Source organism: Myxocyprinus asiaticus, chromosome 42 (genome assembly GCF_019703515.2).
Source record: "Myxocyprinus asiaticus isolate MX2 ecotype Aquarium Trade chromosome 42, UBuf_Myxa_2, whole genome shotgun sequence".
Classification (NCBI taxonomy): Eukaryota; Metazoa; Chordata; class Actinopteri; order Cypriniformes; family Catostomidae; genus Myxocyprinus; species Myxocyprinus asiaticus.
The window spans coordinates 3,753,055-3,770,985 of record NC_059385.1 but is presented as its reverse complement, the minus strand read 5'-3'; the positions used below and the strand labels follow the sequence as shown (position 1 = coordinate 3,770,985).

Genomic DNA, 17,931 nt, shown 5'->3' with positions numbered 1-17,931 from the left:
ATGCAGGAGAGAGACATTAGGGCAGCTCAGGTGGTAGAGCGGGTTGGCCACTAATCACTGGGTTGGTGGTTTGATTCCTGGCCCACATGACTCCACATGCCAAAGTGTCCTTGGGCAAGACACTGAACCCCAAGTTGCTCCCAATGGCAGGCTAGTGCCTTGCATAGCAGCTCTGCTGTCATGAGTGTGTGTGTGAATGGGGGAATGTGTCACAGCATAAAGCACTTTGGAACCATTTCTGGGAATATACACTGGAGGCCAAAAGTTTGGAAGAATGTACAGATTTTGCTGTTTCGGAAGGAAATTGGTACTTTAATTCACCAAAGTGGCATTCAACTGATCACAAAGTATAGTCAGGACATTACTGATATAAAAACAGCACCATCACTATTTGAAAAAAGTCATTTTTGATCAAATCTAGACAGCAGCCATCACTCCAACACCTTATCCTTGAGTAATCATGATAAATTGATCATTTGGTACTAGAAAATCACTTGCCATTATATCAAACACAGTTGAAAGATATTTGGTTCATTAAATGAAGCTTAACATTGTCTTTGTGTTTGTTTTTGAGTTGCCACAGTATGCAATAGACTGGCATGTCTTAAGGTCAATATTAGGTCAAAAATGGCAAAAAGAAACCGCTTTCTCTAGAAACTCATCAGTCAATCATTGTTTTGAGGAATGAAGGCTATACAATGCTTGAAATTGCCCAAAAACTGAAGATTTCATATAAAGGTGTACACTACAGTCTTCAAAGACAAAGGACAACTGGCTCTAACAAGGACAGAAAGAGATGTGGAAGACCAGATGTACAACTAAACAAGAGGATAAGTACATCAGAGTCTCTAGTTTGAGAAATAGACGCCTCACATGTCCTCAGCTGACAGCTTCATTGAATTCTACCCGCTCAACACCAGTTTCATGTACAACAGTAAAGAGAAGACTCAGGGGTGCAGGCCTTATGGGAAGAATTGCAAAGAAAAAGACACTTTTGAAACAGAAAAACAATAAGAAAAGGTTAGAGTGGGCAAAGAAACACAGACACTGGACAACAGATAATTGGAAAAGAGTGTTCTGGATCTTAACCCCATTGAGCTTTTGTGGGATCAGCTAGACTGTAAGGTGCGTGAGAAGTGCCCAACAAGACAGTCACATCTATGGCAAGTGCTACAGGAAGTGTGGGGTGAAATGTCACTGACTATACTTTGTGATCAGTTGAATGCCACTTTGGTGAATTAAAGTACCAATTTCTTTCCATAAGAGCAAAATCTGTACATTATTCCAAACTTTTGGCTTTTGTTGTGGTCACATCTTATAAACGCTTGGGAACGTTATAATATGTTGTGCCCACGAGATCATTTTATTGAGGTAACGACAGTCACATGATGTGAAATCGTGGCCTCAACATGTTGTTTAATGAGTAAATCAGACCTGCAAATGACCACAGCAATCTGACATATGTATAATGGAGTTGATCAAATAACAGTAACATTTGACAAGTGGCATTCTGAGAATTGATGGAATGCCCATCGAAGTAGTTTCTTGAATAACTGTAACTGAACTCAATTCTGCAATTAGGCTACAACTTTGCTCCATTATGCAGCTTTGCATCAAATTATTTTTTTAGGTGTGTCACTGAGTCATTGAATTGTGTAATTGATTGTAGTTCACGACCGAAACAATGGAAGTAAATGATAATGATTCGTGCACTTAAAGATTCGTTCAACAACACAGATTCAGTTTAATCATTTTATAGAGATTGCAGCGGCAGAGTTCCAGATTTTCTTGTTTGTCAAGCAAAATCCTTTACAGAAATAACAGATTTAAATACGCATTAGCCTACAGGTAAATGTAAAGGCTCAGGTATACTTTATTTTTGGATTGTGGCCAGTCGATGTGTTGCCTTTCAAAGTATACTCTTCTAACCGCAAACGAATATGAACGCATTTGACGCATGCACACTACGACTGCTTTGTGATACTCTTTTAGTACAGTCAATGGCAGGCGCACGCACAGAGGATGCACACAGACGAGGACTGCTGATGACGAAATTTGCATCATGCATACTTTGCGCAGCGCGATCCCCAATGCAGACAACTGAAGTACACTTTGGCCTTAACCAGACAAAAATGTTGTGAGATTTGAACGGGGCTCAATGAAGAATTAGGCTTTCTGAGCCGTCAAGCGCCCCCTTGTGGAAGAACAACTTTATGTCTCCTATTAATGTTCTTAATAAAAAAATATATATAAAAACATTTAAAAACAAAAAATTATGCCAAGATCAAAACTCACTAGTTTTACTAATTCGTGTAGCAGAGCACTTAAGTATCAACACAATAGGAATATTTATTGGTATTAACAATAAATAATACATTTTTTTCACACTAACTTCACACATACAGAAAAACAAACTCTGATTCTTTCAACCAAAACTTCATAAATGATCAAGAGTTAGGTCCAACAGATTTTTTTACAGAACCCCAAGGTAGGGCACATTAACACTTTTATCATGAACTGAGATTCAGAATGTATTTTGAGGACTGCCTCAAAAAGTGAATGCAAATCTCTTATGTCAATGAACAGTTTAGACAATAAATGTATTCCTCACAAATAAAAAAGTACCATGGAACCACCATGTTTTGTTTGTTTGTTTGTTTGTTTGTTTGGACATGTACCATGGTAGTACAATGGTATTTATTTCTTTTTTTTTCTTTTTTTTAAGTACAGTGGTACTTAGTACGATTACCATCTGATGCCATCACTGAACCATGGTACCTTCACAGTATTTTCTATTTTATTTTTTGTAACGTTAACATTTTCACCCTTTTTGAGCTCATATTAAATTAAAATTCCATTAAGCTGTTGTATGCATGCTGTACACCTGAAATGACAGCTATTATAAAACTACTGAACACTCAAACTACAGACATCCCTGCCTGAGATATGACTGCAGTAGAGTGATTTCAGATATTTAGCCCTATACAGTACATGCTATAATTTACACAAACACACACACACAAATAAAAATGACAGAAATTGCTTGCCGACAAGATATACATTTACTTTTCTCCATACTTAGTAAATACACTACCATACACACTCACACACACACCTATATAACTCAGTATTTTGCCTAATTTTGTCAGCATATATTCAGCATATTCCAGTTTAAACACTGAGGCAGTCCACTCATTCACACATTGATTAAGATAGTGTGCAATTTCAGCATGGCACATCTAGACGCTCTTTGACACTTCCTCAATACCACACACACACACACACACACACACACACACAAGGGTACTAGATTCAATCCAATCAGTCATTCAATGGCTTCAAACACACACACAACTGTACAAGAGATAGGGTTTTGAAATATTGCACTTGCTGGCCCACTGCGACCCCCAAGATGAGGGACGCATAAAATAACAAATAAATAAGATTATACAGATACAGTTATCTAAATAGAGATGTCTTACAGTCTCATGCAAGAGGGATGCTAAACGTAGCTTGCGGTGGGGAAACGAGGTGTATTTTGTTTTCTTTATTTTAAGAACACATCGATGAACTACTAGCATTACACAGATCAACATTATCAGTCTACTGTAAATCTGTGATCGCGATATGTTTTTTATTGTGCCGGATATGGTCGGCCTAACATTATAGAAATGTTAATGTTCTACGCTCACAATACCACACATATAAACAGATCACACCATGTAGATTTATCACTGAAGGGCTATTCATTTTCGAATCATGTGGATTATAATACATCACAACGGTGATTGGACAATCTCTGGGGACAAGAAACATAAAACTGCCATGAGCTGAATGAAGAATTTCACAAAACCTGTCAAGAACATGTCCTGATCATATTTCACTCCAAAGAAACAAGAAATTAGATTTTTAGGAAATAAATCCTACTTCAAGGGCAAATGTGTTTTTATTTTCTTTTTTATTGTTACATTATTTTCATGAAAATTAAGTACATTTTCACCAAATTCTATGGTACTGTAAATCTTAAAAAAAAATCTAAAAATTCCGTTTTATTTTCCTCGAAATATCGAGTTTTTTCTGTATTTTTTCACTCTTGCTTTTGAGATATTGTTCAGTACAATGCAATTATTATTGATATTATCATTATTTATTACTACATTAAATACATTTTTACTAATATTAAAAAGTATCAAATGTATTGTATTGTAATACTGTCACAATTTCTTCAATTTTATATGTTTAGTTAAATGAAGCTTTTATTTTGTTAGGAAACCGAATGAAGCGCTTTCATTTTATTAAATAACAGACTTTTGTGGTTTAATCATCACACTAGGACATATCATGATTTTATTTGATTCATTGAGCATTAATACATTTATGTTTATATCAAATATGTCAAATTCCATGACATTCCCCATTTTATAGTAAATATAGTTTTTATGACTGGATTCTGCATCATGGAAAGCAAAGGGCCCTACAATTCTCATTACCGTAATGTCACTACGTTTGTTTGTTTGTTTTGTTTTTTCATGATTTTTTGGCATTTCCATTATTCTCAAAGTTGATTCTCATTCCTGTAATAAAGTTTTTACTGTATTACATGGAAAAAATACTGAAATACAGTGATTTTTTGTTTTGTTTTTTTAGAATATGAGTAATGAGAGTTTTTTTATGGAAAATAATCTTAATGGTCTTAAAAATAGACTTAATGCTTCTTTATGCAAAATATTTATTTTTAGGGCCAACATGATGCTTTGCACTGTACTACTTGCATGACAATTAAGCTAATTTTCTTCAAAATTGTCATTACCGTAATACGCCAAATTATCCTTTTTTGGATTAAAAATAATTTTATTATTCTCCATGGTGATTTTCATTACTGTGAAAAAGCTTTTACACTATTATTAAAAAAAAACACTTAATGGCATAGAATTTTTGAAAATTGGTAATTTATTTTTATTTATTTATTTATTTATTTTTTGCATTAATGTAACATGAATTTCACATAAACATGTGTTTAATTGTCATAAAAATAATGTAGCAATGACAACAAAAAAATGTGTAATGGTCCTAAAAAAAGACTTGTTCTTCATGCTAAATATTTATTTGTAGGGCCAACATTATTTTTGCATTTTTACATTATTTAATGACAATTAAGCACATTTACCACAAAATTCTCATTACCGTAATGTTTCACGTTTTCATTTTGTTTTGTTTTTTGTTTGTTTTTTGTCATTTTATTCTCAATGGTGATTCAAATTAGTGATTAGTGAAAAATATTAAAATACAATGATGTTTTTCTTTACATTACAGTAATGAGAATTTGGGTGGGAAATATGCTTAATTTTTATAGAAATTTTGTAGCAATGAAAAACAAATCGTAGTGGTTCTAAAAATAGGGCCATTGCATTTTCTTTATGCATAACTGTTTTTTTTTTCTTTGATACTGAGGTGAAATGACACATTTTGTGATATTCACACTAGAACTGCTCTTGCTTAGCAACTGTAGTGACTTAAATGACAAGATAAATTGCCATTCATGGCCGATGTCATATTAGGTTTGCTGCATGAAATATTGATGACTGACTCACTTCTTCTCAAAATAGCTGCCAGAGACATTTCCTTTGCTATTACTGCATCATTTTACAAGACGAGCTCCGACCCGACTCAGGCAACAGTGAAGCGGTTTCCTTAAAACCTCTAAAAATCACAGAATCCTCTCCAGCCATGAGTATAAAACAAGATAAGGGCAGGGACAGGAAATGCTGAGAGCAACACTTCCACAAAGTAGCTTTTTAGCCAGCAGAGATACAGAACCAACAGCGATAAACAGAAAACTCACTTCAACTTTTTCAGACATCCAGTTCATAAAGCACATTTCATTTCTTTACACTGTAAAGTCTGTTTGCTTGCAATAAATAGATAAATAAATCTCATTTCATAAAGTCAGTGTGAATTAATTTACGTTGAGTAAATGTGCAGCGTCTCTAACACGTTGCAAATGCATTGTATACGTTAACATTAGCTAATGCCTTTGGTATAACAAACTAATGATGCACATGACTTTTGCAGCATTTATTAATCCTAATGTTAATTTATAACTTCATTGTTAGTTCATAATGCACAAATTAATGTTAACGTAAGACTTTCAATATTATAATGTAATAGCATATATAGAAATTAACAATAACCAAGGAAAATGTTGAGAATGTATTGTTTATTGTTAGTTCCTGTTTACTACTGCATTAACTAATGTTAACATATCCAACCATATTGTAGTGTTAGCATGTGTAGAAACATTTACTCTAATACATTTTTCCCTGTATTTAACAGCTACTTAAATTCACAACTGTGTTATATTCATACTAATAAGATAAATACAAATATGTACACTCAATATATCATTGTATGTATATAGGTAACATAATCTTAACATAATCTACAGAATACACACACACACACTAGTCCACACTACAGCTTTGCAGCTAATATCACTGGCGCTGCAAGATGGGAATAAAATCATCAAAAATACTCAAAACAGACGTCAATATGGCATGAATTCCTGAACTACAAAAATGGCTGAACTTAGAGGCAGTGAGGAGTCAGCAAATCACTCTCATTTTTGTGATGAGCGTGTGTGTGAATGCGGTTTTGTAGGCATGCCGTTGAGTCGAACTCCTGTTGTGATTAAATGAAGATCGAGCTCTAACAAGCTGATGCATTTTAAATCATTAGTTCATCGACAGCTGACACATGCATGTGGAGATGCCTTCATGTGCTATCAGAATTATCCTGCTTCCCATTTCTGAAATAGGAATTACGAGTCCGTCGCGTTCACGTGCTTTGTTGTTGGTAAGAACAGGAAACATGGAGGACACCAGTTTCATTATTGTATATTTCTTGGGGAACTCTTTTGACACCATAATACATATTTACTCAGGTTGCTGACGGTGATGGAATTTTGTCCGATATATGCCGTTTTCTAGGTGTAAACGTACAATATGCATCAAATAGTTGCTGATATACGTAAATGTATATGACCAAAATGGCAAGCACTAACAATTAGCTGTATTTAGAAAAATGAATAAAACCTGTCATTCACTGCAGAAACCATACTCTCCTCCATCATGATGAAAGTTTACATCTCCTCCCAACTCGAAAACTCGGGTATCAAAATTATCTCAGAGTTTCCCAGTCGTAATTACGACTTAAAGGGTCGTTCACATGCAGCTTCCAAGTAGAAAACTCAGATTGACGATAATTCCAATAGCATGTGAAGGCAGCATTAAAGGTGCTGTAGGTGATTTTACCATTTTCACTAACTTCCGCTAGACTAAGGGCCCATTATGACACGTCTCACTGTTTTTTCAACGTTTGCGGTGAAGTGCCGCGTTTTTAAGCTGCCTCTTAAACTTTTTCATCTTTTAAGTAGTGCTGGGGGATATTAAGCAACAAGGCTTTCAATACAATTGTATTGAAAATGGGTTCATAGGGGGCCTGGGTAGCTCAGTGGTAAAGACACTGGCTACCACCCCTGGAGTTCACTAGTTCGAAGCCCAGGGCGTGCTGTGTGACTCCAGCCAGGTCTCCTAAGCAACCAAATTGGCATGGTTGCTAGGGAGGGTAGAGTCACATGGGGTAAAGTCCTCGTGATCGCTATAATGTGGTTTGTTCTCGGTGGGGCGCGTGGTGAGTTGAGCGTGGTTGCCACAGTGGATGTCTCCGTGGCAACGTGCTTAACAAGCCATGTGATAAGATGCATGGGTTGACAATCTCAGACACGGAGGCAACTGGGATTCATCCTCCGCCACCCAGACTGAGGTGAATCACTACGCGACCACGAGGACTTAAAAAAGCACATTGGGAATTGGGCATTCCAAATTGGGAGAAAAAGGGGAAAAATAAAAAGAAAATGGGTTCATTATTAAAAGCTTCTGTCCACTGTTCAATTTACAGCCATCTGGTGGGCAAAATATTAAGCACACCTAGTACGCTGGGTTGGCTGACTACATCATTTGGTTTTGAAGCAATAAAATGTATTGCCAATGCAATTATGTCATTTTCGTGTCTTGTTCACTAAAGTACAAGTTTATAAATAACCAAGTAATTCAAAGCTATGAGTTACAAAGTTATGTTTGAAAAAAATAAAAACATATACTTTGATGAAAGTAAATTAATAACGGATTATAAATGTGTAAATCAGGAAATAATATGCTTGTGGGCTGGGCAGAAACATTTCATATACAGGGGAGTGAAAAGTGCTTATGTGACTATATTGAGTTTAAACCTGTGCTGGTATTTGCGCTTCTTTTGTTTCAACTGAGTGAAACAGACTAACAGATCACTTGGTTTTCCCAAAATAAATCAAGCGTCCAGCTTCTTTTTTTTTTCACACAAGAATGCATTCTGAGGCTGTTTTTACACTTTGTTTGACGCCGAGTTTTTCCCTGCCCCTACAGGTCTCTTCACATTGTATTATTTGGATCCACGAGTACTAGCAGCAGCTGTTAACGCTGTAGTATATATAGGTATATAGGTAGCAAAAACACGGCAGTTTCACTATTATTTAAGTATTTTTGTCTTGTTGTGTTTGCTACAAAAACTGTAAAACAAGTAAAACAGAACTTGCATTTGTCTGGCGCTGATACTTTGCACAAGGGCATTTCTGAATAATTTCTGCTAAAAAAAAAGTGCTGTTTACAGAGTCAAGGGCTGACTGTCACAGAGAGAGGACACCTATTTCAGTTATATATGTCATATATTAAGGATTTAAATAAAATAAAAAAACTCACTTACAGCATCTTTAACTATATACCAATGTTCAAGGCTGTCAAAACTTTGATAGTAAAGAAAACAGTGTGATACGATGAATCAGGCACCATATAGACAAACACAAATTTAGTGCAAAGGTGCTGGAACAAAACAGGCCAACAGTGCAAACAAACCTGTCGCCACAGGTCACATGTTCCTAAAACTGATTGCCTCACAAGTGCGAAACAAATACTGTACATACTGTAGCACACTACCATTTTTTAAAACACTGAACAAAAAGCTGTTGGTGTGGATTGCAAAAGATGGCATAAAAAATGTCATGATACCTTCAAGTCCTGGAAAGCATTATGTTTTTGGATTTTTAATTTAGATTTTATTTTTGTTTTTAAACACTTTGTCATTCCAGTTTGTTGGTTTTGGTTCACTTTTCATTTTCTCAGTATTTTCTAGTTTTAGTTTAGTTATTTTTTAATTTAAAGTATTTTTTGGCTGCCAAAGCTTAAGTGTTTACTGGAATCATTTAAATATGTTTAATATCATTACATTTCTCAGAGCAGTCTTCTTTTACCTCTATTTACAGCCATTTTCATGTTTAATTACGGTGGATTGTAAATGTTTCAAATTTTATATACTGTGTATCAAAAACTAAATACATTTGAAGTCATTTTATTTGATATTAGTTCTGGATTTATGAAAAAGTATTATTTCAGTTATTATTTTTATTTCAGTTAACTTGAAAATGCTTTTAATTCGTTTTCATTTTAGTTTTCGTTAATGATAATAACACCGCTGGGAAGTTCCTACATCTGAGTATAGAAGTCGTAATTACAATGCAATTTGATCTGTGATTATTGTCCTAAACAGCTCTATTCCCATTGGGTGGGGTTGGGATACTAAAGGGTCACATGACTCATGACATGCATCGGATTCAAGTGGTTCCAGCACCTGCATTCTATGACATTAAAGGATATATGCTTCTATCTAAAGGAGTTACACACACGCACACACACACACACACACACGCTGATGCTACCATGTTGTAAACTGAGCACTAACAGGCACAGTTCGGCTGCTGTAGTGGAGGAGGGTTATCCGTTAACCGTGCCGTTCCCTGGGTACCCGTGGTTACAGCTGGGTCAGTCTCTAAGCTCTCCGACATCTTGTTGCAGATTATGTCCACCAGACGCTCAAAGGTCTGCTTCACGTTGATGTTGTCCTTGGCGCTCGTCTCGAAAAACTCAAAACCTGTTGGACAGAAACAAATCAAAACACAACACAAGTGTTTCTACCTGTTGCAAAAGATAGCGAGCTGGATATGCTGGATGGAAACACCAAGATGCGAATAAAATCTTCAAAAATGCGGAAAAAAAACCTGTAAGCTCGCTGGAGGTGGATAAAGTTTGTATTCGATAAGAAGAAATGCACATAAACTATGATGGAAACAAATTTACAGAATAAACTCCTATTGAATTTAATATGAATACAAGATGTGCATCAAAAAAGTCATGTGACTGAATAATTCGTTCATAACTGGACTAACAAGCAGACCAATCTGAAATGTTGCAGAGTTTGCAGAGCAAATAAATCGAATGAAGTGCAAGAGAGACGCGACTCAAACTGATTCCAATAGAGTTGGACTTTAGCATATTGCATTTGTAAAAAAGGGATAGTTCACCCAAAAATTAAAATTCATAATTAACCTCATGTTGTTCCAAACCCGACTTTCTTATGTTCACAAAAGTGAACATTTTATTAAATATAATTTTAATGAAAATCTCAATGCAATGAACGTCAAGATTTTCATTAAAAAATGACTTAAATTTCAATCATATGCCTTTTGAAAACTTGGAATATGACGCACGAGTGAAAAGGACTACTTTTATGACACTTTTGCTCCTTATTTAAGCTTTCTAGTGAGTCACCATCAACTGCCATTGTATTGAAAAGACGGACCATATTATTCATAAACATTTTTCCTTTTGTGTTCCACACAAGAAAGAAAGTCATACTGTTTTGGAATGACATGAGGGTGAGTAAGCACATGTCCGCACTAATATGTTTTCGCTTACCACTGAAAACCTTTCGAAAATGCACTCCATTACTGCATACTGTGGAAAACGACAACGTTAGGAAACTGAAAACTTTTCGAACAAAGTTTGAAACAGATTAGTGTGGATTTGGCCAAAAACTATTTAGCAGAGACGGGCCACTTCGATTTAAATGAATGGGAGAAATTGGAACGCACAACCAAGAAGCTCTACTGCCCAATGGTCAACGGATGTAGAAAGGAAGTCCCGCCTTACAGTTAAAAGAGCCAATCACCTTTTAGATACAGACATCGCCTGTCAATCAACTCGAGAACGTGCATGCACATTAGCGATATAAGCCAGGAAAATGCGTTTTTTAGCGTGATATGAGGTAAAGAGTCACAGTTTATGATGCCAGTATTGTCAGATTTTATTGCTGATTTAAAATAAGCTCTTTGATCGTAGTCTTGACCAACTGTTTTGGAGATTCTGGTGTTCCCCCATTCAAGTAGACAGGAGCTGCACTGGCATGACAGGAAATAGCCTCCTGAGAGCGTTCCAAAGATGGCCGACAGTGGACCGACTTGCTAGAAAGACTTTGATTTGGCCTGAATTAGGACAGAATTTTCATTTCTGGGTGAACTATGGTACGTTTACGTCAAGTCGGAATTACTATAATTACGAGATGGCAGTTTGAAGGTTCTACTCGGAGCTGTTTGTGTCCTGGAACCTCGGAAATTATTTGTTTCTATGACAACACTCATAATGCCAAAACGGCTTGGTGACACTTTACAATAAGGTTCAATTCGTTAACATTAGTTACCATGAACAAACAATATAACAATATATTTTTACAGCATTTATTAATCTTTTTATTTTTAGATTAGATAGTTAATAAATTGTTAGTTCATGTTAGTTTATAGTGCATTAGCTAAAAAAAGTACACACAAATATTGGGTACAAATTCAATTTTCAATTGAACTGAATTAATTTTTTGGGCACGTTTCAGTACTAAATTACATATTTCTCTCTCATCCACCATTTTTTATGATTTTTGTCACTTTGCTTGTCATAGTGATTTCTAGATACATGCAATGCTGCCTAAGGTCTTATCCAAAACAATGTACAGTATCTTAGAAGGCATCATAATTATATAGGTATTAATTATTATACATTATTTAGCTATGTAATTAATCATATATTAATTACATAGGCATATAAATAAATAAATAGGCAGATAACTAGGTTTTGAAATAGAACTAATGTGTCCTCTTTTATAAATCATGACTATTATGACATTTGTGACATATAGTTGATTGTTTGGACAAGGGGCTGAGAATGGCAGAGATACAGTAGGTCCTGTTTTACATCAGGCAGATACTGTGTCTATTTTCACCATTCTGTGTTAGCTTGAGCTATTAGACGAGCTGTTTACACATTCTGGTGTGATCCAATTATATGCGTTTAATTATCGCCCGAGTTCAAAGCTGCAAGACTTTCCATATGCTTTAATTTATTCACAGTGAGGGTATGTTACGTGAACTATGCCTAAATATCTCATGTACACTGGTGGCCAAAAGTTTGGAATAATGTACAGATTTTGCTCTTATGAAAAGAAATTGGTACTTTTATTCACCAAAGTGGCATTCAACTGATCACAATGTATAGTCAGGACATTAATAACGTGAAAAATGACTATTACAAACTACTTAAACTACTTCAAAGAGTTCTCATCAAAGAATCCTCCACGTGCAGCAATGACAGCTTTACAGATCCTTGTTATTCTAGCTGTCAGTTTGTCCAGATACTCAGGTGACATTTCACCCCACACTTCCTGTAGCACTTGCCATAGATGTGTCTGTCTTATCGGGCACTTCTCACACACCTTACAGTCTAGCTGATCCCACAAAAGCTCAATGGGGTTAAGATCCAGAACACTCTTTTCCAATTATCTGTTGTCCAATGTCTGTGTTTCTTTGCCCACTCGAACCTTTTCTTTTTGTTTTTCTGTTTCAAAAGTGGCTTTTTCTCTGCAATTCTTCCCAGAAGGCCTGCACCCCTGAGTCTTCTCTTTACTGTTGTACATGAAACTGGTGTTGAGCTTCAGTTTTTTGGCAATTTCAAGCATTGTATAGCCTTCATTCCTCAAAACAATGATTGACTGATGAGTTTCTAGAGAAAGCTGTTTCTTTTTTGCCATTTTTGACCTAATATTGACCTTAAGACATGCCAGTCTATTGCATACTGTGGCAACTCAAAAAACAAACACAAAGACAATGTTAAGCTTCATTTAATGAACCAAATATCTTTCAGCTGTGTTTGATATAATGGCAAGTGATTTTCTAGTACCAAATTATCAATTTATCATGATTACTCAAGGATAAGGTGTTGGAGTGATGGCTGCTGTCTAGATTTGATCAAAAATGACTTTTTTCAAATAGTGATGGTGTTGTTTATTACATCAGTAATGTTCTGACTATACTTTGTGATCAGTTGAATGCCACTTTGGTGAATTAAAGTAACAATTTCCTTCCAAAACAGCAAAATCTGTACATTCTTCCAAACTTTTGGCAGCCAGTGTATGTTTCAGTAATAGTGTCAATATATTTAAGCAGAAATGCAACATTTCAAAAACCATAAACAAAAGAAGTAAAAAGAAAATACCACCCAGACTACATTAAAAAAGGTTTGAGTCGCCACTTGATGTCCACTGTTAAATCTGGGTTCTAAAGAAAAAGCAGAGTTAGACTGACCCACCTGACTGACTTCCTAGTTGCAAAAGTTTCTGATTGGTCTCTAGAGGAGGTAAACTCACTTTTGGGTTGGTAGTGGATGGGGTTAAGAAGAGCGAACTTACCCATCTGTTCTGCCAGCAGTCTGCCGCTATCTGTGGACACAACTCTCTCCTCCTCCATGTCACATTTATTTCCTGCCAGGACGACCTGCGCATTGTCCCAGGAGTACGTCTTTATCTGGGTTGACCTAGTTACAAACAACCAAGGATGTTACAGTACACTCTCATTATACAATTAAAGCCCAAATATGAATATAAACAAGCATGACAGCTAATGACAAATCTAGAACAGGATTCATTATTTTCACACTGAAATTTCATGAGATGCAACTTGCTGTTAAACACATATTGAGCTACACATAACACATAAGCTACACATATGTTACACATATGTACTTTCTCAGGCACTTGTTGAGTCTAAATAGATGCACAACTTACATTATTTCAGTAGTACACCCAAATGACAATAGTCATATCATACTGTTCATGTGATGTACTTGCTATAGTTTCAATGTTGTTTCTACATCAGCTAGCAATGTCAAATGTAAATCACATCATATCGTATGAGATGCCTTACAACTGTGTGGCTGTGAGTCTGTCATATTGAGACAAAAAAACTGAAGTCCCCCCTCCGTTGTAGGAGTTGGTATCGCCCAAATAGACGGTGGAGTCACGTGGTACCTGTAACTTTTCTCTGGACTGACCAGGATGCATGAACTCACAGTCGTTTATTATTACTGGATGAGGGTTGTAAAAAATGCTTTTAATAGATAATGCTGAGGTGGATTTTCATTCACAGGTATGAATACTTACAATTATCAGTTATTATTAAAAATAACTATCCAGTGTAAAAGGTCTCCAAATGGATATAAAGCGTTCTTATATTTAAATGCGGATGAATGGAGGATTCGGTTTTCAGAGCGTCAAGCGCCCCCTGCAGGATAAAACACCCAAGACAGTCAGTGGCTGACAAAGTGCAATTTCGGTCTGTAAGTCTGTTACCCACACAAAACTTTCATATGAATTTAGAAAACATGAAATACATCACATGAGCTATATGTGGAGTCAGTGAAGATGTTAAAGCTGTCCATAGAAATTATCAGTTGTTTTCATGATGAGGAACGCAGATAGGCATTTCAGGTGAGCAGGTAAGAATTGTAATTTTCTGAAAGGGTAAATTTGTTTTTAAACATTAACCCTAATGCTTTTTCTGAATGTTTGATATGATACAGTGTATAAATATTTAAGAGTATGCACTGAATTAAGGATGACGGGATTATACAGTTTTACTATTAGCCGCAATTAAAAATATCACGGTTAATTTAACCATAAGAATTTAGAATCCACGGTTAAAAACCGTGAAATACTTTATTTACACGTGGCAAAAATATTATTTAATATAAAAGAGTTTTTCGTAAGATTTTGTAATCCTAATGTGAAAACTCTTGTGTTGGTACTGGAGCTGTTGCTATGGTTACGGACGGTGGCCGGTGTCACAAACTGAACGTGAACTTTCAATTCACGTGAAACTGAAGCTTAAACACACAAATCTCAAAATATAACAGAGGAATTCAATCAGCCAGACTCATATCCATTAAAAAAGCGACTTAAATCGTCTTTTTGGCAGCATTTAAATGACTGACTGAAGATGACTGATGTAAAAAAAAAAAAAAGCAGACAGAAGTCATAGAAAGATACACATCCTACAAATGGGACAGGATGCTCCACTAGTCTAACAAAAAAGCTGTGTTGATTTTAAAATGATGAATTAAAGATACCACTTTTTTGTAATGTTTAAGCGTGCTGACAAAGTGCAGTGCATTTGTGTGTAGTTAGTAAATTTGAAAAGTTGCATCTTTTCGTCCTCATTTAAAGCATTGCTTCTGTACAAATTCACCGCATTCAACAATAAATGTCAATTTTAGTCATGATCGGACTTTAAATCGCCTGCTGTAAGCAATGCTCCCATTATTATTCATAGTCCAATGGTTTATTTGTGAGATGTTGTGGACAGTATTTAGAGTCTGTTGCTGATTCTTTATGTTGGGGTGTCTGACAGACAATGGATTGCTTTAATAAACTGATGCAGAAAACTGTTAAATGCCTTGAACTACATGTTGCACACCCACAATAATCGTACATTTACTCACTTCTGAAGCACTCTGTTTACACTTAAGCACATCACTGAGCTCGTGATGCACATAAGCGGTGTCGTGCCCTAGATTGGAGCATCTTCTCTTATTACCTTCTATTATATTTATTTGTTTGTGTATGTGTGTGTGTATTTATCAGTTTTCTTATTATAGGACTTCCCTTGGCGTCCACATATCCCCCAGTTCAATTGTTATATGATATGTGTTTTTTGCATCAGTTCTGTTGCATAATAAGAAAATGTGCAAATAATTGTAAAACCGGTTAACCGTGATTTTTTTCTCAGACGGTAATCTAACCGTCAAAAACTCCCACCGCGGCATCCCTACATTGAATATACTTTTTTATTTATCTGTGCAATTTGAACTGTTATTATGCATTGTGTAATGTGTTGTAATGAAACATTTAAATCTCTCTCCCAAATGAAATATTTTGGTTGAACTATCCCTTTAAAGCTAATATTATAAACTCTATCTTCTCAGGTCTCGATTTCTAGAAGGCTTGAATTGTTTAGCAGCATTTGTTGCCATGGCAACAACAGAGCCAGCAGACAGCTGGTGGTTCACGGGGGTCTAGTCCATCACTGAAGCCCACGACATGTTACAGTACTTGCACATGTATGTCTGAGTCTCCAGGGTTTAACCACACTCGAATTTCTCTCAACACTAAACTGATGTTAATCCTAAACTGTGCTAAACTAGATAAACTAGCACCTACACTCTAGGTTAGCATTGAAGTAGCTACTTTAAAACTGTAGCTAGCCAAACAACAAGCTTTTGAAAATGTAAAGTAATTAAACTACAGTCAAGCTACTCTTTAAAAAGTACTACATGTTACTAACAAACAGCATTCACTGTGAAACCTTCATTTACACTTTCAAATAAAAAAAAATTACGTAATTAATGCAGTATCAGTCAATTCCCTGAAAATTCACTACTGTTTCCCCCAACTTCCTGTGGCTAAAATTGGCATATATAAATTTAAAGGAGGTGCACGCTCAACTGCACATCCTCGCACACAAAAACTGATTGTGTGGAGCAGTGCATGCTTATTCATTAAACGCAATGCATGGTCCATGCAAAATAAACACAGAAGCGGATTTACTGAACGGAGAATGGAGAATTCATCTGCAGTCTGGTGAGCCAGGTGAATGAGTGATGCTGGCAAGCTGCCTTTTCTTTTTGCATCGCCCGGAAATGCTCACTTACTGTCATCTGAACCAGTGTCAAAACCGAAACCATGCAAAAGAGACCCAGCGTGTGCACGATAAGAGACAGAACGGCAGTGAAAATGATAGTTTAAACTAGACTTTAAAACTTCAGCATATGTAAATTTAGCTTTCAGTTTGTTTTATATCTGTATGTATAGTGTTTAATAATGCACTTGCAACGTACACTTAATTTTATCTTGCCAATAAGGCTTGATTTTTAATTGAATCTGCCCATTTGATCCTATTATTAAAAAATGTCCACTGGAAAACACCAAAAGATTTTACTTTTAAAGCATGTCCACTGATTTTATGGCATGTATATCCTTGTATCAAAGATTTATACCTGTAAAAATGTGTCTAATTAACTCTGCAAAAAACTGAACATTTTAATTTTTAAATTTAATCTAATTGAATTATTTTACAGATATTGATAACATATCTTTCTATTTTGTTATTAAATATACGTTTAATACATTTCAATTTTGTCATCTTTGCATGAATACTAACAGTAATCATTTATGTTCAGAGAGGTGTGTTCATTTATGCTGCATAGTGTATTTTAATGTTTGTTTTATGTACCATGGCAAATAATCACAGAAAACTGTAATTAATTAGTTAAAAAATGTTAATGAATTCACAGCCCTAATTTGAATACTGTATATGAGTGTTTCTTTAACTTGCTGCAATTTCACGACCCATGGGCTGATTTATATTCAAATGAACAGATTCTTTTTTTCTTTTCTTTTTTTTGTTATATGAAGGTCACATTAAAACTGACTAGGAAAACTGACGTTTACTAGGCCTTCATTTATTTTTGGTATTTTTCAAATGCCTTTTATGTATACATTTTACAGTGTTGGCCTTGTCCCAGACCTAGATTTTAAATATTAAACTATGAAAATCCATTAGAAAAATAGCTTATAGTTAGCTATAAAGTAGCCTTAGCGAGTCAAAGGAGTCGGCCATTAAAAAAAAGA

General features: G+C 35.5%; 1 protein-coding gene across 1 annotated transcript in view; it reads right to left on the bottom strand.

Moving 5' to 3' along the window:
- Nucleotides 1–2,324: 2,324 nt before the first annotated feature.
- The window catches only part of LOC127432619 (ras-related protein Rab-3C-like), a 28,690-nt gene continuing 13,083 nt past the window's right edge, over nucleotides 2,325–17,931 (bottom strand). The window contains exons 4-5 of the mRNA XM_051683931.1: nucleotides 13,657–13,781; nucleotides 2,325–10,017 (exon numbers count right to left, since the gene is read on the bottom strand). Coding sequence (XP_051539891.1) covers nucleotides 9,824–10,017; nucleotides 13,657–13,781 — 319 coding nt within the window. The 3' untranslated portion in view covers nucleotides 2,325–9,823. The remainder of the gene's footprint in view (nucleotides 10,018–13,656; nucleotides 13,782–17,931) is intronic.